The sequence below is a fragment of the Theropithecus gelada genome, chromosome 9, assembly GCF_003255815.1.
Source record: "Theropithecus gelada isolate Dixy chromosome 9, Tgel_1.0, whole genome shotgun sequence".
NCBI lineage: Eukaryota > Metazoa > Chordata > Mammalia > Primates > Cercopithecidae > Theropithecus > Theropithecus gelada.
Genome location: NC_037677.1, coordinates 75,932,077 through 75,955,884, shown reverse-complemented (window position 1 = coordinate 75,955,884; position 23,808 = coordinate 75,932,077). Strand labels below are relative to the sequence as shown.

General features: G+C 39.7%; 1 protein-coding gene across 1 annotated transcript in view; it reads right to left on the bottom strand.

The window, feature by feature from the left end:
• The window catches only part of IPMK (inositol polyphosphate multikinase), a 78,202-nt gene extending 55,406 nt beyond the window's left edge, over positions 1-22,796 (bottom strand). The window contains exon 1 of the mRNA XM_025397944.1: positions 22,252-22,796. Coding sequence (XP_025253729.1) covers positions 22,252-22,441 — 190 coding nt within the window. The 5' untranslated portion in view covers positions 22,442-22,796. The remainder of the gene's footprint in view (positions 1-22,251) is intronic.
• Positions 22,797-23,808: the final 1,012 nt, after the last annotated feature.

Genomic DNA, 23,808 nt, shown 5'->3' with positions numbered 1-23,808 from the left:
ACAAGGCAGTCTGACTCCTACAGGAAAGAGGGGCAGGATCCCTGAACAAGTCCCATTCCCCAAAACTTAGGATCACAGAGCATACCTAACATTGAAGCTGGGCCAAGACAATAGAGGATACCTCTTCAGTCTAGCACCAGGGTAGCTATCACCAAGTAAAAAATAACAGTAATCTACATTTGAGGGAGGGGCATGAACATAGAGAAAACCGCCTCTGAGGCCTAGGTGCACAAAGAAGACCTAAAGCAGAGGGTTAAACAGGAATACTGAGAAAAATCCTCTGGCAAATCAGGCCCACCCTGAACAAAAGGTGACACTAGCAGAATTTCAAATCTGTGGTGCACTGATAGTATTTTAGTCAGCCGGGGTTTGCATAACAAAATGCCATAGACTGAGCAGCTTAAACCATAGAAATTTATTTTTCCGTATTTCTGAAGGCTAGAAGTCCCAGACCAAGGTGCTGGGAGATTTGGTTCCTAGTATGGACTCTCTTAGCCTGTAGAAGGTCACCTTCTTACTGTGTTCTCATATGGCAGACAAAGAGAGAGCTAACTCTCTAGTACCTTTTCTTATAATGACACATTCTGTTGGGTCAAGACTTCACCCTTATGACCTCATTTAACCTTACTTACCTCCATAAAGGTGCAATCTCCAAATACGCTTACATTTCCAGGGGAGGGGGGCTTCAACATATGAATTTTGAAGGACACAAACACTCAGTCCGTAACAGAAACCAATTATAACAACAATATTTAAATTTATCTCAACTCCTCGTTAGATTGGTTCAAATCACCAACATTATCAGTCAAGCAGAAGAGGTATATTCATTTCAGTAACAAATACCGTTGGCTTCAGTTTGCTACAGTCCTACCCATGATGCCCACCAGAATTTAATAAAAATTACAACAGATAAAAAAGCAAGGAAAATAATACTGTCAAGAGATACAGTAAAATACAGACCAGTATCAGAAATGACAGTGATGCTAACATTATCAGACAGGGGAACTTAATCATAATTAATTTGTTAAAGCTGTAAGAGAAAAAGTACACAACATGTATGAAAAGACAAGTGCTTCCATCAGACAGAAACTTTAAGAGTTTAATGGAAATAGTAGAAATAAAATACATGGTAACAGACATGAAGAAAGCTTTCTACAGGTTCATCTCTAGACTCAAAACAACCAAGGAGAATCAGTAAATTTGATGTCAGGTCAATAGAAATTATACAAATTGAAACACAAAGGGAAAAAAAACAAAAAGGAAGGAGAAATCAGAAGAAAGCATCCCAGATCTTTAGAATAATATCAAACAATCTATGATAATGATAACTATCTGATATGGTTTAGTTCTGTGTGCCCACCTAAATCCCATGTTGAATTGTAATCCCCTGTGTTGGGGGAGGGACTTGGTGGGAGGTGACTGGATCATGGGGGCAGATATCCCCCTTGCTGTTCTCATGATGGTGAGTTCTCATAAGATCTGGGAGTCTGAAAGTGTGCAGCACTTCCCCCTTCTCTCTCTCTCCCTCCTACTCAGCCATGTAAAGAAGGTGTGGGCTTCCCCTTTGCCTTCCACCATGACTGAAAGTTTCCTGAGGCCTTCCCAGCCATACCACCTGTACAGTCTGTGGGACTGAGTTAATTAAACCTCTTTTCTTCATAAATTACATCTCAGGTAGTTCTTCATAGCAGTGTGAAAATGAACTAATACACTATCCTAGGAAAAATATCTGAGAAAGGCACACCCGTGTTGATTATAATATTATTCACAATAGCTGAGAAGTGGAAGCAACTTCTATGTCCATTGACAGATGAATGGGTAAAAAAAAAAAAAAAAAAAAAAAAAGTTGTATAGGCATACAATAGAACGTCATTATTTTGTATATATACATGCATATGCATTGTATGTATGAATATGCATTGTATATGCATACAATAGAATGTCACTGCCTTTACAAAAAGGAAAATTCTGTCTTATGCTAATGCATGGATGCAACTTAAAGACATTATGCTAAGTGAAATTAACAAAAAGATAAATACTACATGATTACACTTATATGAGATATTTAAAGCAGTTAAAATCTTGGAAAACAGAAAATAGAATGCTAGCTGCCAGGGGCCAGGAAAAGGGAGAAAAAAGGAGTTGTTGTTCAGTGGACATGAGTTTTAAAAGATGAAAAAGTAGGCCAGGCAACGGTGGCTCATGCCTATAATCCCAGCACTTTGGGAAACCGAGGCAGCCAGATCACTTGAGGTCAGCAGTTCAAAACCAGCCTGGCCATCATGGTGGAACCCTGTCTCTACTAAAAACACAAAAATTAGCTAAAGGTGGTGGCACATGCCTGTAAACCCAACTACTTGGGAGGCTGAGGCAGAAGATCACTTGAACCCAGGAGGCAGAGGTTGCAGTGAGCTGAGATCATGCCACTGCACTCCAGCCTGGGTGACAGAGCAAGATTCTGTCTCAAAAAATAAATAAATAAATAAATAAATAAAAAAGAAGATGAAAAAGTCCCAGAGATCTGTTGTACATCAATGTGCACGTAATTAAGAATACTGTACATTTAAAAATGGCTAAGGTGGCAAACTGCATGTGCTTTTTAACTAAAGTAAAAATGTTGTATATTCAGCAGGATTACAAATATTCAAAATAAATGCACGCTAAAATTTCTATCTGCAGAAGGCACTTTCTAAATAGTTGTATTTTGATACATAACTGTACATATTTGTGTGCACATATATATATTTTGATAATGTGCTTACAATGTGTAATGATCAAATAAGGGCAATCAGCGTATCCATCACCTCAAACACATAATTCATTTGTGTTGGGAACATTTCAAATATTCTCTTCTAGCTATTTTGAAATATACATTTTTATGAACTATAATCACCCTATCATGCTATTAAACACTAGAACTTACTCCTTCTAAGTGTATTTTTGCACCCGTTAAACAATCTCTCTTCATTCCTCCCAACAACCTTTCCCAGCTTCTGGCAACCATCATTCTACTCTCTACCACCATGAGATCAACGTTTTTAGCTCCCACATCTGAAGAAGATCATGTGTTATTTGTCTTTCCATGCCTGGTTTATTTCACTTCATATAATGAGCTCCAATTCCATCCACGTTGCTGCAAATGACAGGATTTCATTCTTTTCTATGGCTGAATAATATTCCATTATGAACCATACTTTCTTTATCTATTCATCTGTTGTGGACACTTAGGTTGATTCCATATCTTGGCTATTGTGAATACAGCTACAGTAAACACGGGAGTACAGATATCTCTTCAACATATTGATTTCTTTTGGATATATATTCACAATTAGGAATGCCGGATCATATGGCTGATTTATTTTTAGTTTTCTGAGAAATTTCTGTACTATTTCCCAAAGTGGCTAATTTACATACCTAACAACTGTGTAGTAGTGTTCTCTTTCTCCACATCCTTGCCAGCATCTGCTGCTCTTTTACTTTAAAAAAAAAAAAAAAAGAATGTATATGCTGTTGTTGTTTTTGAGATAGGGTCTCACTCTGTAACACAGGCTGGAGTGCAGTGGCACAATCATAGCTCACTGCAGCCTCCAACCTCTGGGCTCAAGCAGTCTTCCCACCCCAGCCTCCCAGGGCTGGGACTATAGGAATAAGCCACTATGCTCAGTTTGACGTTTTAATAACAACCATTTTAACTAGCATGAGATAATATCTTATTGGTTTTCAGATTTGCATTTCTCTTACGATTAGTGATGTTGAGCACTTTTTCATACCCCAATTGGTCATTTGTATGTCCACTTTTGAGAGATGTCTATTCAGAATCTTTGCCCAGTTTTTATTGGATTATTTTTGCTGTTGAGTTGGTTATTTATATATTCTGCTTATTAATCTGTTCTCACATGGATAGTTTGCAAATATTTTCTCCCATTCTATAGGCTGTCACTCTGTTGATTGTTTCATTTGCAGTGCATAAGCTTTTTGGTTTGATGTAACCCCATTTGTATGTTTGCTTTTGTTGCCTGTCCTTCTGAGGTCTTGCCCAGAAAATCTTTGCCCAGACCATTGTCCTAAAGCATTTCTTCAGTATTTTATTCTGGTAGTTTCATGTTTTACATCCAATCCAATCAAATACATATTCAGTTTTTATATATGGAAAGGGATAGAGATCCAGTTTCATTTTTCTGCTTATGGATATCCAGTTTTCCCACCCCATTTATTGAAGACACCATTCCTTCCCCAATGTATGTGCTTGGCATCTTTGCCAAAAATCAATTGGCTGGAAATGTGTGAATTTATTTACAGGTTCGCTATTATGCTCCATTAGACTATGTGTCTGTTTTTGTGTCAGTGCCGTGGTGTTTTGGATATTAGACCTATGTGGTAAATTTTGAAGCCAGGTAGTATGATGCCTCCAGCTTTATTGTTTTTGCTCAGGATTTCTTTGGGTATTTGAGGTCTTTTGTGGTTCCATACAAATCTAGGACATTTTTCTATTTCTCTGACTAATGTCTTTGGTGATTTGATAGGGATTACATTGACTCTGTAGACTGCTTTGGGTAGTATGAACATTTTAATGATATTAATTCTTCCAATCCGTGAACATATCTTTTCACATTGTGTGTCTTCTTGAATTCTTTCAGCAGTGTTTTCTAGTTTTCATTGTAAAGTTATTTCACTTTTTGGTTTAATTTTTTCCGAGGGTTTCTGTTGTTGTTGTTAAGTTGTTGTTAACTATTGTAAATGAGATTGCTTTTTTAATTTGTTTTTCATATTGTTCACTGCTGATGTGTAGAAATGAAGATTTTTGTATGTTGACTTTGTATCTTGCAGCTTTGCTGAATTCTTTCATCAGCTCTAACAGTATTTCGGTGGAGTCTTCAGATTTTTCTAAATATAAGATCATGTTGTCTGCAAACAAGGATAATTTGACTTCCTCCTTTCTTATTTCCTTCTCTTGACTAACTGCTCTGACCAGGACTTCCACTCGTATGTCAAACAGGAGTGGTGAAAATGAGCATCCTTGTCTTCTTCTAAGATCTCAGAAGGGCTTCAGTTTTTCCCAATTCAGTATTATATTAGCTGTGAGTTTTCACAAATGGCCTTTATTTGTTCTGAAGTATGTTCCTTCTATACACAGTTTGGTGAGAGTTTTTATCAGGAAGCGATGTTGAATTTTATCACATCTTTTTCAGCATCTATTGAAATAATTATATAGTTTCTGCTTTTTATTCTGTGAATGTGATGTACCATATTTCTTAATTTGCCATGGTATGTCAAACCATCCTCAGAAACTTTTCGTCTATTTCACTTCTACTAATTTTGGTTTTGGTTTGTTCTTGCTCTTCTAACTCCTTGAGATGCATCATTAGGTTATTTGAAGTCTTTCTACATTTTGACATCAGTGTTTATTGCTATAAACTTACCTCAAAGAACTGCTTTTCTTGCATCCCATGTGTTGGTATGCTATTTCCATTTTCATTTGTCTGAAGGAATTTTATAATTTAATTTCTTAATTGACTCCATTCATTGTTCAGGAGCATGTTGTTTAATTTCCATAAATTTGTACCATTTCTATTTTTTCCTTCTATTATTGGTTTCTAGGTTTATTCTGTGTGGTCAGAAAGGATAGTTGATATTATTATTTGTTTGTTTGTTTGTTTTGAGATGGAGTCTCGCTCTGTTGCCCAGGCTGGAGTGCAGTGGCACGATCTCGGCTCACTGCAAGCTCTGCCTCCCAGGTTCACGCCATTCTCCTGCCTCAGCCTCCCAAGTAGCTGGGACTATAGGGGCCTGCCACCACCCCGGCCTAATTTTTTGTAGTTTTAGTAGAGATGGGGTTTCACCGTGTTAGCCAGGATGGTCTCAATCTCCTGACCTCATGATCCGCCCATCTCGGCCTCCCAAAGTGCTGGGATTACAGGCGTGAGCCACCATGCCTGGCCCCCGGGTGATATCATTTTTAAAAATTTGTTAAGACCTGCTTTGGAACCTAACATATGATTTGTCCTGGAGAATGCCGCATGCATTGTTGAAAAAAATGTATATTCTGCAACTGTTTACTGCGATATTCTGTAAATGTCTGTTGGGTCCATTTGGCTTACAGTCCAATTTAACTCGGAAGACTGTTGATTTTTCTATCTGGATCACATGTTCATTGCCGGAAGTGGGGTGTTGAAGTCTCCCACTATTATTCTATTACAGTCAGTTTTTCCCTTTAGGTCCATTAATATGTTTTATATACTTGGGTGCTCCAGTGTTGCATACAAACACATTTACAATGATTATATCCTCTTGCCATACTACTGACTCCTTCACCATTATGTAACAAATGGCCTCCTTTGTCCTCTGTAACACCGTTGACAAAGTTTATTTTATCTGATACAACCACAGCTACTCCAGCTTTTTTGGTTTGCATTTGCATAGAATATCTTTCCATCCCTTTACTTTCAATCTGTGCATGTCTTTAAAGGTAAAGTGAGTTTCTTGCAGACAGCACATAGTTGGGTCTTGTTTCATTATGCATTCAGCAACTCTATGTCTTTTAATTGGGGAATTTAATACACTTACACTCAAGGTATGATAGGTAAGGGTTTACTACTGTCATTTTGTTAGTTGTTTTGTAGGTCTTTTCTTCTTTTCCACTTACTGTCATAGTTAAGGATTTTTTTCTAGTAGTATGTTTTGATTCTATGCCATTTATTTTTAGTGTCTCTCTTACAGGTTTTTGGTTTGTGGTTACCACGAGGCTTATAAAAAATATTTTGTAGTTATAACAGGTTATTTTAAACTGATAATAACTCAATGTGGACTGACAAGCATCAAAAACAAACTCTATATTTTAACACCATATCACCCCCTGTACTTTGACTTTCATGCTTCAATTTATACCTGTTTATATTGCCTCTTAACCAATTGTTGGAGTTTTTTAAGAGTTTTGTCTTTTAGTCTTCATATTTAAGATATAAGTGGTTTTACTTACCATAACTACAGTATTAGAATATTCTGAATTTGATTGTTTCACTTTTTTTTTTTTTAAGGTTTACTTTTAGGCTCAGGGGTCCATGTGCATGTTTGTTCTGTAGGTAAATTGTATGTCACAAAAGTCTGCTGTACAGATTATTTCATCACACAGATAATAAGCATAATACCAAATAATTGTTCTACTTTTATCCAAGAGTTTTCTTTTCTTTTTTTTTTTGAGATGCAGTCACCTTCTGTCACCCAGGCTGCAGTGTAATGGTGTGATCTCAGCTCACTGCAACCTTCACCTTCTGGGTTCAAGTGATTCTCCTGCCTTGGCTTTCTGAATAGCTGGGATTACAGGCACCCATCACTCGCCCAGGTAATTTTTGTATTTGTAGTAGAGATGGGGTTTCACCATGTTGGACAGGCTGGTCACAAAGTCCTCACCTCAGGTGATCCACCCACCTCGGCCTCCCAAAGTGCTAGGATTACAGGCATGAGCCACTGTGCCCAGCCTCATCCATGAGTTTTTTTAACTTCAGACATTTTCTTGTTACATCTTAGCATCCATTTCCTTCAGACTGAAGAACTCCCTCTAGCAGTCTAATATGGTTTGGCTGTGTACCCACCCAAATCTTACCTTGAATTGTAGTAATCCTCACATGTCAAGGGCAAAGTCAGATGGAGATAATTAAATAACGGGGGTGGTTTCCCCCATACTGTTCTTTTGGTAGTAAATAAGCCTCTGATAGTTTTATAAATGGGAGTTCCCCTGCACAAGCCGTCTTGCCTGCCACTATGTAAGATGTGACTTTGCTCCTCATTCACCTTCTGCCATGATTGTGAGGCCTCCCAAGCCATGTGGAACTGTGAGTCAATTAAATCTCCTTCCTTTATAAATTATCCAGTGTCAGTTATGTCTTTATTAGCAGCGTGAAAACAGACTAATACACAGTTCTTGCAAAACAGGTCTGGCATTGATGAACTCCCTCAACATTTGTTTGTCTGGAAATGTCTTTATCCTTCCTTTGTGTTTGAAAAATAGCTTTACTGGGCCGGGCACAGTAGCTCAAGACTATAATCCTAGCACTTTGGGAGGACAAGGCAGGCAGACTGCCTGAGCTCAGGAGTTTCAGGAGTTTGAGAACAGCCTGGACAACACAGTGAAACCCTGTCTCTACTAAAATACAAAAAATTAGCTGGGCATGGTGGCATGTGCCTGTAGTCCCAGCTACTCAGGAGGCTGAGGCAGGAGAATGCTTGAACTCAGGAGGTGAAGGCTGCAGTGAGCCATCATGCACTGCACTCCAGCCTGAGTGACAGAGTAAGACTCCATCTCCAAAATAAAAAAGAAAAAGAAAAATAGCTTTACTGGGTACAATATTCTTGGTGGACAATTTCCCTCCCTCTTTCCCTCCCTCCCTTCCTTCGAATATAGCATTCCAGTCTGTCCTGGCCTTCAAGGTTTCTGCTGAGGAATCCATTGAAAGCCATATTGGGGCTCCACTGACTGAGATATGTTTCCTTTTTCTTAATGTTTTTAGTATTTTTTGTCTTTGATTTTTGCTAATTTGATTATAATGTGCCTTGGGGAATTCCCTCTCTAGGTTGAATTTGAATGGTAATCTCTCAGCTTCCTTTACCTAGATGTTGTCATCTTTCCTCAGAGTTTGGAAATTTTCAGTCATTATTTCCTTAAATATGCCTTCTAGGCCTTTTTCACTCTCATCTCCTTTAAAAATTCCAATTATCAGAGGTTGCTTCCCTTATTGATGTCTCATAATTCTTGTAGGCCCTCTTCATTCTTTATTCTTTTCTTTTTGCTCTTCTGTTTAGGTAAATTCATTGCTTCTACCCTCAAGCTCAATAATTCTTTCCTTTGTTTGATCAAGTCTGCTGTCAGAACTTTCTAATGAGTTTTTCCATTCAGTTATGGTACTCTTCATTTATAGAATCTCTCTGTTTTTTAAAAAAACACTTCTATTTTTGTCAAACTTCTCATTTCATTTCTGGAGTGTTTTCCAAATTCCATTCAGATTTCTATCCATATTTTCTTGTGATTCCCTGAACTTCTTCAAAAAATAATTCTAAATTCTCTTTCAAAAATCTTGTAGATCTTCAATTCTTCTAGTTCATTTCTGGAGTTGAGTTGGTTTCTTTTAGTAGTATCATACTTTGTTGGATTTTCACAATCCTTGCATCTTTATGTTGATGCCTGCACATTGGAAGAGACAGTTAACTCTTCTAGTTTTTGCAGGTGTTATTTATTGCTGTTACTCAGACCTTTACTTTTTAGTATCAGACCTTAAACATGGCCTGTTGTTTCTTCCTGTTTAGTGGATGACTTAGAGTAAGTACCAGAACTAAAACACTGCATTAGAACTAATTCATTGCCCTGTCATTGTTTCCTGTTCTGGGGAAGACTTATAATGAACACTGAAGCATAAATGCTGTTGCAGGATGAAATCGCTGCCCTGCCATTGTTTCCCACTCTAGAGAAGACTTACAGTGAGCACCAAAGCTTAAACACTGCCACAGAACTACATTGCTGCCCTACCACTGTTTCTTAAACTGGAGAAAACTTAAGTGGGCACTGGAACTTAATCATGACTGTTAGTTGTTTCTATCCAGGGAAGGTTCCATGCAAGCACCTGGGCTTTGTGGAAAGCCTGGGATTCAGGCTATCCCACAGACTATGTCCCTACAGCTCTATGACATCAACCAGTCTCTTCAACACGGTTTCCCAGCTGATTGGAGTACTGAGTAGCCACAAAGATCCACACCTGTCACTGTAATCATTGGCCCACTTTTGTTCCCAATACACTCCAGCTGGTTCAGTCCTTCTGGCATTTCCAATGGTACCTACGAGATGGAGCTGGAGTGGGCTTTCCATGAAGATTCCCAGACCAGTGAGAAGATCAAACATCCACCTCCAATTCTCTCCCCTCACCTCAGAAACCATGGGTCTGAGTGGTGTTATGCCAGCTCGGGGGAGGGGTTGGTGTTATGCCAGCTTGGGGGAGGGGTTGGCACAATCTGAAATGATGATTTCTCTTATCAGCCAAGGTTTCTCTCAGGTCTGTGGATACAGGGGATTTCTCTGATTCTCCCGAGTTCTGGTGTATTCAGGCTGGTGCTCTTGTCTTTGAATGGTTTCTAATTGTATTTTTATGAAAGCAGTGATGCTAGGGGATCTTCTATTCTGCCGTCTTGATGATATCACCATCTAGGTAATTTATATTTCTTTGTTTTTTCTTTTTTGTAAATTTCTCCTGGAAATTTCTATGATAAACATATATTGGTCAGGTGTGGTGGCTCACACCTATAATCCCAACACTTTGGAAAGCTGAGACAGTGATGTGGGAAGTCAGAGACCCCGACCAGAGGGACCGACTGAAGCCACAGCAGAAGAACATAAATTGTGACAATTTCATGGACATTTATTAGTTCCCCAAATTAATACCTTTACAATTTCTTACGCCCGTCTTTACTGCAGTCTCTGAACATAAATTGTGAAGAATTCATGGACATTTATCACTTCCCCAATCAATACTCTTATAATTTCCTATGTCTGTCTTTACTTTAATCTCTTAATCCCATCATCTTCATAAGCTGGGGATGTATGTCGCCTCAGGACCCTGATGATTGCATTATCTGCACAAATTGTTTGTAAAGCATGTGTGTTTGAACAATATGAAATCTGGGCACCTTGAAAAGAACAGGATAACAGCGATTTTCAGGGAATTAGGGAGCTAACCATAAGGTCTGACTGCCTGCAGGGCCGGACGGAACAGAGTCATATTTCTCTTCTTACAGAAGTTAATAGGAGAAATATCGCTGAATTCTTTTCTCAGCAAGGAATAACTCTGGGAAAGGAATGCATTCCCAAGTGGAGGTCTCTAAAATGGCCGCTCTGGGAGTGTCTGTCTTATGTGGTTGAAGATAACGGATGACATAATGCCCTTGTCTCCTGCAGTGCCCTCAGGCTTGCTAGGATTAGGACATTCCAGCCTGGCAAATTCTAGTCAGACCGGTTGTCTGCTCTCGAACCCTGTTTCCTGTTAAGATGTTTATCAAGACAATGCGTACCCAGTAGGACATGGAACCTCATTAGTAATTCTAATTTCGCCCTGGCCTTGTGATCTCGCTCTGCCCTTCTGCCCTTGTAATCTTTTATTGCCCCTTGAGGCATGTGATCTTTGTGATTTACTCCCTGTTCGTAACCCCCTCCCCTTTTGAACTCCCTAATAAAAACTTGCTGGTTTTGTGGTTTGGGGACATCACAGAACCTGCCGACATGTGATGTCACCCCCAGAGGCCCAGCTGTAAAATTTCTCTCTTTGTACTCTTTCTCTTTATTTCTCAGACCAGCCAACACTTAGGGAAAATAGAAAAGAACCTACGTTGAAATACTAGGGGTTGGTTCCCCTGATAAGACAGGAGGAAAACTTGAGCTGATGAGCTCAAGACCAGACTCGGCAACATAGTGAGATCCCATCTCTACGAAAAATAAATGAAAATTAGCCAGGCATGTTGGCACATGCCTGTAGTCCCAGCTACTTGAGGGGCTGAGATGGGAGGATCACTTGAGCCCAGGAGGTTGAGGCTGCTAGTGAGCTATGATCACACCACCACACTCTGGTCTGAGTGTAAAAGACCCTGCTTCTAAAATCAAACGGAATAAAACAAATGAAAACAACATATTTGCTTTTATTATTAGAAAAGAAAACCTGTGATATAAGAAAGTATATACATCATATACATACTAAGAGAATAATAGATTCTGTTTAATCTCAGTTAAACACAGGGTATTTTAACAGCCAGGCCCTGTAATCCTAGCACTTTGGGACTCCAAGGCGGGTTGATCGCCTGAGGTCAGGAGTTCGAGACCAGCCTGGCCGACATGGTGAAACCCTGTCTCTACTAAAAACACAAAGATTAGCCAGGCGTGGTGGCACGCGCCTGTAATCCCAGCAACTTGGGAGGCTGAGACATGAGAATCTCTTGAACTTGGGAGGCAGAGGTTGCAGTGAGCTGAGATTACACCACTGTACTCCAGCCTGGGCAATGGAGCAAGACTCTGTCTCAAAAACAATAATAAATAAATAAAATAAAATAATAAAATAAAGAACATTTTTAAAATGTGAAAAAGGTACTGAGAAAATATTTGACAAGGCAATGCCTGAAATGTTCTAAAAGTATTAAGAAACATAAAAACATGCAGCCAAGATGCTCAGAGAATCCGAAACAGACTGAAAAATATCAAACCCCTAGACACTTTTTAAAGACACAGATGAGTTAAAAGTGAAAGAATGGAAAAGATATATCATGCAATTATTGCTCATAAGAACGTTTGATATAGTAATATTATATATCAGACCACATAGTATTAGAGACAGCAGACTACAAGAAACAAAACATTATATATAAAGAGAGACATTTCACAACAATAAAAAGGTCAGTTCATTAAGATGATACAAAAATTCTAAATATGTGTGTACTAAATTATTTGGTGGTTCAAAATACATGAGAAAAAACTGACAGAACTGAAAGGGCAGACAAATCCACAAAGGACAAATCCATAATTACTTTCTCAACAACTGATAAAACAAATAGAATAGGCTGGGTGCGGTGGCTCACACCTGTAATCCCAGGACTTTGGGAGGCCAAGGTAGGTGGATCACGAGGTCAGGAGTTCAAGACCAGCCTGGCCAACATGGTGAAACCGCCATCTACTAAAAATATGAAAATTAGCTGGGCATGGTGGCACGTGCCTGTAATCCCAGCTACTTGGGAGGCTGAGGCAGGAGAATCGCTTGAACCCAGGAGGTGGAGGCTGCTGTGAGCCAAGACCACGCCACTGCACTCCAGCCTGGAGACAGAGCGAGACTCCATCTCCAAAAAAAAAAAAACAAATAGAATATTAGTAATGATATATAAAACTTGAACAGTAACAAACAAGTTGACCAAATTGACACCTGTGGAGTGAATGCTATATCCAACTGACTATACATTCTTCTAATATATAAATGGAGCATTCACCAAGATTGACTAAGTGCTGGACCATAAAACAAGTCTAAAATCTAACAAGATTGGAATCACAGAGAATATTCATATAGGAAATATTCTCTGACCACAATGGAAGTAACAATAAGATATTTGGGAAAATACCAAATACTCGGAAAGTAAACAACACCCTTCTAATTATTCATGTATCAAAATTCACAAGGGAAATTAGAAAGTATTTTTAATATAAATTATAATAAAAACTCAACCTATCAAAATTTGTGAAATGCAGATAATGTATTGCTTAGTACTTAAAGGGAAATGTGCAGTTTTAAATGCTTGTATTAGAAGAAAAAGGAAGTCTCCAATTTAAGATGCCAGAAAAAAGAATGTATTAATTCCAAATAAATAGAAAGATAGGAATGAAAAATCAAAGAACTAAGAAATGGACAATGAAGAAAAATCAATGCAATTTTAAAAAATGGTTCTTTTAGATCGTTCCAGGAACATAAGTTGGTTTATATTTCAAAATGAATAAATATACTGATGTTTTGAGGAGACAGAGTTCTCACTGAGGAAGAAGGGAGATGTAAATACAGAATAGAGGGAGACAAAAAAGAACTTCATGGTGTTGAATTTAAATTATAGGTAGAGGGATTAACTCAAATGTTTAATAATATGAAATTATACATTTCTTAGTCCAGTCTGTGAATGGAAAAATAGCAATCACACCCAAGAAACCATGAGCACACCTAGTGGCCAGACCATAGTTTCTAAATACCATTTACCCCTAAAGGAACAAGCGTTTCTTGAAGAAAAATGGCTCATTTCAGGGCCGAGACAGGGAAGACACAAAAGGAATGTGGAATATCTTTTTATGCCAGAAAGTTAAAAAATGTTTTAAAAGAAAAAACAGGAAATATCAAAAAGACATAGGAGCCAACTTGAAGTTCCCACTGCTCAAATCTGAGACAACCATAACATCAAGCAGCAACAATAATGGATAATATCTATCCACTGAAGTTTGAAAAAAATCCACCTTAACAAAAAATGAGTGAATCAGGAAGAAAATCTATTCCTTAATATAGAATGCCAACTAACAAATGTAACAGAAATGAGGACTGGGCACAATGGCTAAGGCCTATAATGCCAACACTTCGAGAGTCTGAGGCGGGTGGATTGCATGAGCTGAGGACTTCAAGACCAGCCTGGCCAATGTGGTAAAACCACATCTCTACAAGGAAAAAAAAAAAAAAATTAGCCAGATATGGTGGTACACGCATACAGTCCCAGCTACTCAGGAGGCTTAGGTGGGAGCATCACTTGAGCCTGGAAGGCAGAGGTTGCAGTGAGCCATGATTGTACCATTGCACTCCAGCGTGGATAACAGAGCAAGAACCTGTCTCAAAAAACAAAAACAAAAACAAATGTAACAGGAATGCTAGTTAGAATATTACTATTTTGCAATTATCATAGTACTATGTGAGTCTGTCAAATATTATCAATCAAGGTACAGTTTCATGAGGAGCAGCATATATGACAGTTTCAAAATATTCCTCTCAAATTACTTAACAGCAAAAATGATAACTTTCCTGTGGAAAAACCTGGCAGAAATCACTTAACCAGGTGATCAGTTACATCACCAACAATGCAACTGACATCCTATGTCTTACGATATGCTTTGAGGACATGACATAGTCATATAATATTCTCACCAAAAATTCATAATCTGAATACAATCATGACAAAACATTCAGACAAAGTGAATTTAAAGGACATTCTAAAATGTTATACACCCTATACTCTTCAAAAATTCCATGGTTATGAAAGATACAGAAAGAAGTGCTCCCAATAACAGGAAACAAAAGAATCCTAACAACGAAATGTAATGTGTGATCCTGGATGAGGGAAAGTGCTGTAAGTGATATTACTGGAATAATGGCAAAAGCCAAATGCTAAATACTCTGAATTTTGTAATTTTACTATGGTTAGGTAAGAAAATTGTCTTATTTTTAGGCAATATACACAATTATTTAGAGGAAAGAGGTTATGATATCTAAAATTTATTCTTAAATGTTTATGCACAATCATCATATACAGAGAGTAATAAAGCACATGTGGCAAAATTAATATTAACAATTGATAAATCCAGATGAATGGCATACATTAGTTCACTGTACTATTCTGGCATATTTTTAATAAATTTAAATTTTTTTCAAAAAAAAACCTTAAGGCAGTACAATTTACAGTAAAAGCAAATACTTAAGGAAAAAGCCTAGTAAACAATATGTAAGTCCTGTAAACTGAAAACTAGGACTCACTGAGAGAAATTAAAGGACTATATAGAGAGATATACCATGTTCAAGTATTGGTTTTTTTTTTTTTTTTTTTTTTGAGACGGAGTCTCGCTCTGTCGCCCAGGCTGGAGTGCGGTGGCCGGATCTCAGCTCACTGCAAGCTCCACCTCCCGGGTTCACGCCATTCTCCTGCCTCAGCCTCCCGAGTAGCTGGGATTACAGGCGCCCGCCACCTCGCCCAGCTAGTTTTTTTGTATTTTGTAGTAGAGACGGGGTTTCACCGTGTTAGCCAGGATGGTCTCGATCTCCTGACCTTGTGATCCGCCCGTCTCGGCCTCCCAAAGTGCTGGGATTACAGGCTTGAGCCACCGTGCCCGGCATGTTCAAGTATTGGAAGACTCAATACTGTAAAGAAATCGATTCTCACCAAAGCAATCTACAGATTCAAGGCAATGCCAAATAAAATCTCATCGGGTTTCTGGGGAAAAGTAATGAGTTGATTTAAAATCTGTATGTAAATGCAAAGGACCAGAAAAAGCCAAGACAATCTTGAAATAGTTAAGCGGGATGCATGAATACTTATTACAAAACAACTTGAATCAAGATCGTGAAGTAGGATAAACAAGCCAATGAAAATAAAAGGCCAAAAGCAAATTCAGGAAATTGATTGAATATGCACAGCTGAGCTGTAAAAAAAAATGAGGCGGAACTCTAAGAACTGATATATATCAATTTCTAGGATATAGTCTTAACTCTTAAAAACCAGGTGAAAAACAGTATATAAAGCATACTAGCTTTTGTATCAGAAAGAAAGGGAGATAAAACTTACATATCTGTAAAAAGAACTCACAAAGGATAAATCAGAAAACAACTTGATTACCTACAAGAGATGCTGAGGAATGGATGGGTGGAGTGATAACGAAGTGACATTTTTAATTATACTTTTCTGTAAAGTTTTGTTTTTTGGAAGCATGTTAATGTTATGAGCTTTCAAGTATATAATTAAACAAACAAAATTTGAGGAGGCAGGGATATGAATTTAAACAGAAACAAATTAACCCAATTGTATTTCAAATGAATACTACTACTGCAAAAAGGGAGAAAAAGAAATAACAACCAAAAACAAAAAACCTAATCCAACTAACTTTTGTTTTTTTGTTTGTTCTTTTAGACAGTCTCGCTCTGTCACCCAGGCTGGAGTGCAGTGGCACAGTCTCCGTTCACTGCAACCTCCGCTCCCAGGTTCAAGAGATTCTCCTGCTTCAGCCTCCTGAGTAGCTGGGACTATAGGTGCCACCAACACATCCAGCTAATTTTTGCATTTTTTTGTAGAGACAGGGTTTCGCTATGTTGGCCAGGCTGGTCTCGATCTCCTGGCCTCAAGTGATCCACCTGCCTTGGCCTCCCAAAGTGCTGGAATTAGCCACCGTGCCCAGCCCCAGGTAATTTTTGAACACAGTTTATACCCTCAGTATAAGAAAATCTCATCCTGAATTCACGGTTCATGTCCTTTGTAGCGACATGGATGAAGCTGGAAACTATCATTCTAAGCAAACTACCACAAGGACAGAAAACCAAACACCGCCTGTTCTCACTCATAGGTGGGAATTGAACAATGAGAACACTTGGACACAGGGCGGTGAACATCACACACCGGGGCCTGTCATGGGATGGGGAAAGGGGGAGGGATAGCATTAGGAGAAATACCTAATGTAAATGACGAGTTAAGAGGTGCAGCAAACCAACACTGCACATATATACATATGTAACAAACCTGAACCTTGTGCACATGTACCCCAGAACTTAAAGTATAAAAGAAAACAAAACAAAACAAAACTCATCCTGAATTCTTTATTCTAGGCTTGTTTTCTGAAGTAGTATGGGTGTAGAAATTCTGAAAATTATACGATTAAGCAAAAGAATAAACATATTAATATCACTGGGAGCCAGGGTTCTTACTAGAGAAGAAGGGAAATACAAATTTAGAATCAAGGGAAAGGAAGAACTCGGGTTTAAATGAAACACGAAATTACAATTTCTAAAATATTTATACATACTTTAAAAATCATGTCCATTGAAAAGTCCTGGAAGAAATGATACTCCAACAGCTATTACAACACAGATCTTGGTTTCTAAATACCATTTTCCACCCAAAAAGAAACCAGGGCTCCTTGGAGAAATGGTTGACTCTAGGGCTGGGGAAGATAGTTATGAGAGAATTCTAAAAAACCTGTTATGACAGAAAGGAAGTGCTCTCAATGGTCAAATTTGGGACAATTTGAGCAACAAAATAAATAAGTTCCTTTTTTAAAAACATTGAGATGTGATTAAAGTCAAATAAATAAGTTTCATAATGGGTAATGATACATGTTATCAAACAGGAATCCACGATGCAAACTGATTATAAATAAGGACATAAATACTTAGGGGTAAAGGGAGAGCTATTTCTCAGAATGCTAGCTGTTGAAGCAGACGGAGTGAAAGAATGGGGAAAAAAAATCACAATTTTGTAACTATCAGAATAAATACAGCTTCAGGCAAGAATCAACAGATGCCAAATCTAGGGGTGAAGTTGATGAGAACACGGATAGCTGCATAACTGTAAAGTGTCTCCTCACATACAGCTTATTAATTGTAGAATAGAAAACATTAACTATATACTGAAGTCAGGCATGGTGACTCATTCCTGTAATCCTAGCACTTTGGGAGGCTGAAGCAGAAGGATCACTTGAAGCCAGTAGTTCAAGACCAGCCTGGGCAACAAAGCCAGATCTCATCTCTACAAAAAATGTAAAAATTAGCCTGGCCCAGCGGTGGCTCACACCTGTAATCCCAGCACTTTGAGAGGCGGAGGTGGGTAGATCACCTGAGGCCAGGAGCTCGAGACCAGCCTGGCCAACAGGGCAAAACCCCGTCTCTACTAAAAACGCAAAAACTAGCCAGGTGTGGTGGCACACTCCTGTAATCCCAGCTACTTAGGAGGCTGAGGCACGAGAATCACTTGAACCTGGGAGGCAGAGGTTGCAGTGAGTCAAGACTGTACCACTGTTCTCCAGCCTGGGCAACAGAGTGAGACTCCATTTAAAAAAGAAAAAAATTAGTCTAGCCTAGTGGTGCGCACCTATACTCCCGGCTACTCAGGAGGCTGAGGCAGGATTGCTTGAGCCCTAAAGTTTGAGGCTGCAGTGAACTATATCATGCCACCGCACTTCAGCCTAGGTGACAGAGCAAGAGCCTGTCTCAAAAAACAAACAAAATTAGATACTGAAGAAGCCAGATTACACTTGAATCAGACAACCAGAATTAATCCACTACTAAAGGGCAGCTATTGTTAGCCTCCACTTATACAACATTCCAGCTGGAAATGTATCACCTGAATCCCATCATAAGGAACTATCAGAAACTCAAATTAAAGAACATTTCATAAAATAACTGGCCTGTTCTCTTCAAAATGACAATGTCATAAAAGACAGGGAAAGGCTGGGGATCCGTTACAAATGAAAGGACACTAAAAGACATAACAACTAATTGCAATAAATGATTCTGGACCGGATCCTGTACTGAGAAAAACAAACGTGATAAAAGACATTACAGTATTGGAACAGTTGACAAAGCGAGAATATGGACTATAGATTAAAGTATTATATCCCTGTTAAATTTCCCATAGTTGATCAATGTGCTGTGGCTACAGAAGGAAATATCCTCATTCTTAAGGAAGATACACTGAAGTATTAACATGTAAGGTGACATAATGTATGCAACCTACTTGCAAATAGTTAAGAAAACATTATTTGCATTGAGAGATAATAAAACAAATTTGGCAAAATGTTAATTTCTATTGTTCTTGCAACTTTTCTGGAGGGTTGAAATAATTTTAGGTCAATGTTTCAGAGGATATCTAATCAAAAGAGACTACTAAGCCAAGATAATTGTAGGTCTTTCTCCCCCACAACAATTACCAGTTTAAATCCTTGTTTTCCCTATAGACTGCCCCATTTCTACATCCTATATCGGATCAAGAAATAAATATCAGATTTCCATCATTTGTTTAAAACTTTAAGGACTTTTTAAAGAAATTGATATTAAAAGAATGTTATGCAGAAAAATATTTATGCTAACTTTGGTGAGTTTTGGGAAATTATATGGATTTTTTTTTTGTGAAAACTTCCTATAGAGATAGGTACACAATGTGCAAGGTATGCTATAATATACAAGAATGTTTAATAAGTACATTACTTATCACAGCAAACAAATGGTGAAAAGTTTAAAAATCTACAATTAGAGAAATAAATAAATTGTGATACATCCACATTGTAGAACACAATTTTTAGAAAGAATAAAGTATGTCATAAGTACAAAAATATAGGTATAATACATGATATAATACAGAATGAGTGAGAAAAGTTGCTGATAGATTTATTTGTATGAAAAAACAGAACTGTGCTAATGTGTTTATGTATGTGCCCAGAAACAAAGGCCTGAAAGGATAGACAGGAAGTAGTTACCAGTGATTGCCCCTGGGAGAATGAGTAGGGGGAAGGGCACTACTCAAACTGAATTTTTTTCCTAAAAGATCGTGTACTATACAATTTTTACAATTTAAAAAACAAAATACTTTGTATTCTTAGAACTGAGATTTAAATGTACTTTGATGAAATATGATTTTAGTGAAGAACATAAAATATAACTGATATCTGAACTACCAATATATGCTTGTTACTTAGCATATATAACAAGATCTATTTTTCTGCTCAAGCACCTTTGTTCTATCAAGTTCCATGAGTTTAATTTTTAAACTAGCAAAGCCAACAACTCCTTTTTGGAAATAGGTAAAATAGTCCTAAATTGAACATTTCTGGTTACTTAATGATAGTAACACAAATTTAAAAACAAAACAAATACCAACATAATGTCCTTAACAAAGCTTATCCTGAGAATTACTTCAATTGACAGACCAAAGCATGATCTAAATGATATTCTTTAAACTGTACATGACTTACGACAGTGGAGAAACATAATAAAACTGTTGAACTTTGAATCAGTGACCATCTTATCCATTTTACAAATAGGGAAGATAATCATCATTCAAGTATCCTTTTACTTAACAATACATGCAGGATTGTATAACTATCTGAGAATTAAATTCAACAATTTATTAGGTTGATAGCACAGTATGTTCAATCCATTCTACTATGGTGACACACAGACTGTCCCTACTCAAAAGACCCTTATGAAACTGCAAAAAAATTTATTTTACATGGAATGAAATAATAAAACTAAGGAGTACTAACTCCAGAATCTAAACTTTTCCTTTAATTAGGCAATTTGGGTGACAAATTAACTTTTCAGCCACTATTTGCAATAACTCTCCGAATGGGATCACTATTACATACTGTGAAAAGCAGTGGTTACGCTCTTAAGTGACAATCATCATTTAGATAGTTTTTATGTTGAGATTTCTAAAATCTATTCTCCTTTGCATATAAGTCAATCTCTAGGGATCTTTAGGGAAACATTTACTTTTTCAGGCATCTAGAATATTATTAGGAATATTAAAATCACAATTTATTAATATAAATCAATAGGCATTCCTCTATTAACTGAAACCCCATGAGTACTCTCAAATTCTCATTACAAGACACCGACACACAGGAGGAAATGTCTATACTGAGCACCTTGAGGAGGTTGTTTCTTTACCTCCGTGTACTAAAAGAACCGTCAATTTTCACTATTCAATATTTCCCGACTGTTACTGAGTCCCAGTCCGTGTACAAGGCTATGAGAATACAGATTCCCTCTCTAACCTCTATGAATTCACAGTTTAGTGGGGAGAAAGGCACACAATTAAACAAAGTAGGTAAAAATAAAAGTAGTGGAAAACGTCGCTTTGAGAAACAGCATATATTCAAACTAATACTTACCCATTTTCTAAAAGCCTTGAGTTGTTTCAGCAAACACAATACATGGTGAAAAAAAACATTACTCCAAGGAAGAACTCTTGGTTTCACAATTCTTAACATATTGTAACGTGACTTTAGGCACGTCATTCTTAACCAGGGTTGGTCTTAGTCACCTCGTCTAAAAATGCCAGTATTAGCAACCTAAACCCGAATCATTTCACCAGCATAAACTAAATTGTATCTAGCGGTTCCTCCGGGTCAAAGATCCACAATACTCACATACTCATCCATCAGATTACCCAAGTAATCATGGCCCAGGAAACCACTACGAGTAAGCTAGATGAATTAGAGTTCCTAAACTGAGATAAGCTTTAAACTTGTGAACTCAGAAAATGTATTACAGTAGCCATGGTACAGCCTTATAAAATGAACAAGAATAGTTGAACATTTTGTGTATCATTCTAGTACCATACCCGTGTGAATTTCCTACCAGGAATCCGAGTTTCTGCACTACTGGAACCACGCCTCCCAGAGAAATCAAGGAGACACCAGAAAAACCTCCTCAAGGGACAGGGAAAAATCACAGACAAGCTTTCTTCCCTTCTCACCTCCCCCCACAAAAAAGCCCAGTGTTTTTCTTCCCCTCCAGCTATGCAGCTGCACCCAGCAGAGAAGTACTAGATTAGCATCATCTGCATTTCATTCCTTTTCTTTTGCAATAGCTACTCGCCTATAATAAACAGACCTTGTGCTCAAGGGAGAATTTACTTCCCCGTCCAGTAAAAATGAAGTTCCTTATTTTCACTAACAACGCCGTCTCCAATCAACACCCAACCTCCCCGGGGGGTGGGTGAGACCAGGCACGCCTCTCTCTGCCACCAGTGCTGCAAGCCTGACGACCCACACCCTAGGAACTGTCCCACTTTCCGACCCCTTGTGCTCGAGCGGCGAGGCTTCGGGGGACAGCGGAAGAGGCCGGGGATTTGGCGTGCACACCAGGGGGGCCCGGGAGCGCCAGGCTGCCTCGGCTGGCAGGGGGCTCGCGGAGGCGGAAGGGGAGCGGCGAACCCCGTGCCACCCCCACTTACCCACTTTGTCCTTCCCGTACATGTGCCCGGCCACCTGATGCGAGAGGGGTACACAGCCGTTGAGGAAGCGGAGTCTGCCGCCCGCCGGCTGCGGGGTGCCCTCAGGGGTGGCCTCGATCGCCGGTGGGGTCCGCATTTCTGGGGGACCCGGCGCCTCGACCCGGAGGGGGGATGGTGGCTCTGTTGCCATAACGAAGAGCAGAAGCGGTAGCGGCAGCGAGAGCAGGGGAAAAAATAGGGCAAGGGAGTGGGCGCCGGAGAACCCGGGGGTCGCTCAGGCTCGGGCGCGAGGAGGCCCGGGGGTTCCCGCGGCTGGTGCCCGCTGAGGCCCCGGGAGGGGGCCCATGACGCCGCGGGGACGCGGGCGCTCCTCTGCCCAACTCGGCGGAGCGCGGCTCCCGGCTCCTGCTCCTCTGCCGCCTCAGCCGCCGGCTCCGGCGCTGCCCAGTAGACAGAACCGAGCCCAAGAGCAGCAGCAGCGGCGCCCCGCGCTCCCTGGGGCCCTGACGGCGACGGCGGCCCCACCTCCTGCGCCCCCGCCCCCTCCCACCGTCCTCCAGTCCGCTCAGCTACCGCGCGCGCGTCAGCGCCGCCTGCACCGCCGCTACTGAGCATGCCCAGAGGCCGTCCGACAGGACACCCCCCTGCCATCAGCGGGGAGGGCGCGCGGCGCTGCCGGGACCTGGCGACGGCGAGCAGGGATGGGGCGAGCGCACTCGTGTTCCTTCTCACCCCCACCTCGCGGGCATTTCGAAGTCTCGCGTGCTGCTGTGGCTTCATTCATTCAACACGCTTCTCAGCGGGTCAGCTCAGAGAAGCCAGGGACTTCCAAGTGTGCGGAGCAGTCCGGCATTAGAATTGGAAGGCACTAGCATTGCCAAGGGTGGCTCTAAAGGCCACCCCTAACTGCACTCAACTCCCTCCAACTCCCACCCCGCACAGAAACAACAGAAGTTAAAGCAGGCAGCTTATTAGAAGATGCCCCTTCAAAATACCCTTCTAGTTAATCTCAGCACCCCCTCCCCGGATTGCTGTGTCTAAACCGCTCTTACCAAAAAATAAAACATATAAAAATAAAATAAAATTGGAAACGACACTAATTTCAGACTGTAAAAGAGAAAAATCCTAATTTTTTTAAGTGAACACGTTTTTTAAAGAAAGGAGCAAGTTTTTTCTCTCTCCCACTCGACCTTTAAGACAGTGCAGGTTCCAAGGTCCTGAGTAGATAATTATATCAAAAGCCGGAGAAAGGGATGGACACCGGTAGCTAGGCGAGGTTCTGGAATGGGACTCAGTCATTGATTCCTGTATGTCCGCCACTGGCGTGTTATATAAAAGCTGGACCTGGCCTTGAAGGTAAATCGTCACAAGCCTCGAGCAAGAAAAACTGGGGTCAAATCTTAGGTATCTGAATAAAGTAACTGTCCTATTAACACCTGTCTCTGTCCCCAGACGCCCACACACCTGGAAGAGACGTAAAATCTGGCCTGGATTCCCTAATCCCAGGGCCCTGCCCCTCCGCTTCAGGGCCCCGCCCCTCGGCGTTGCGCAAACTCC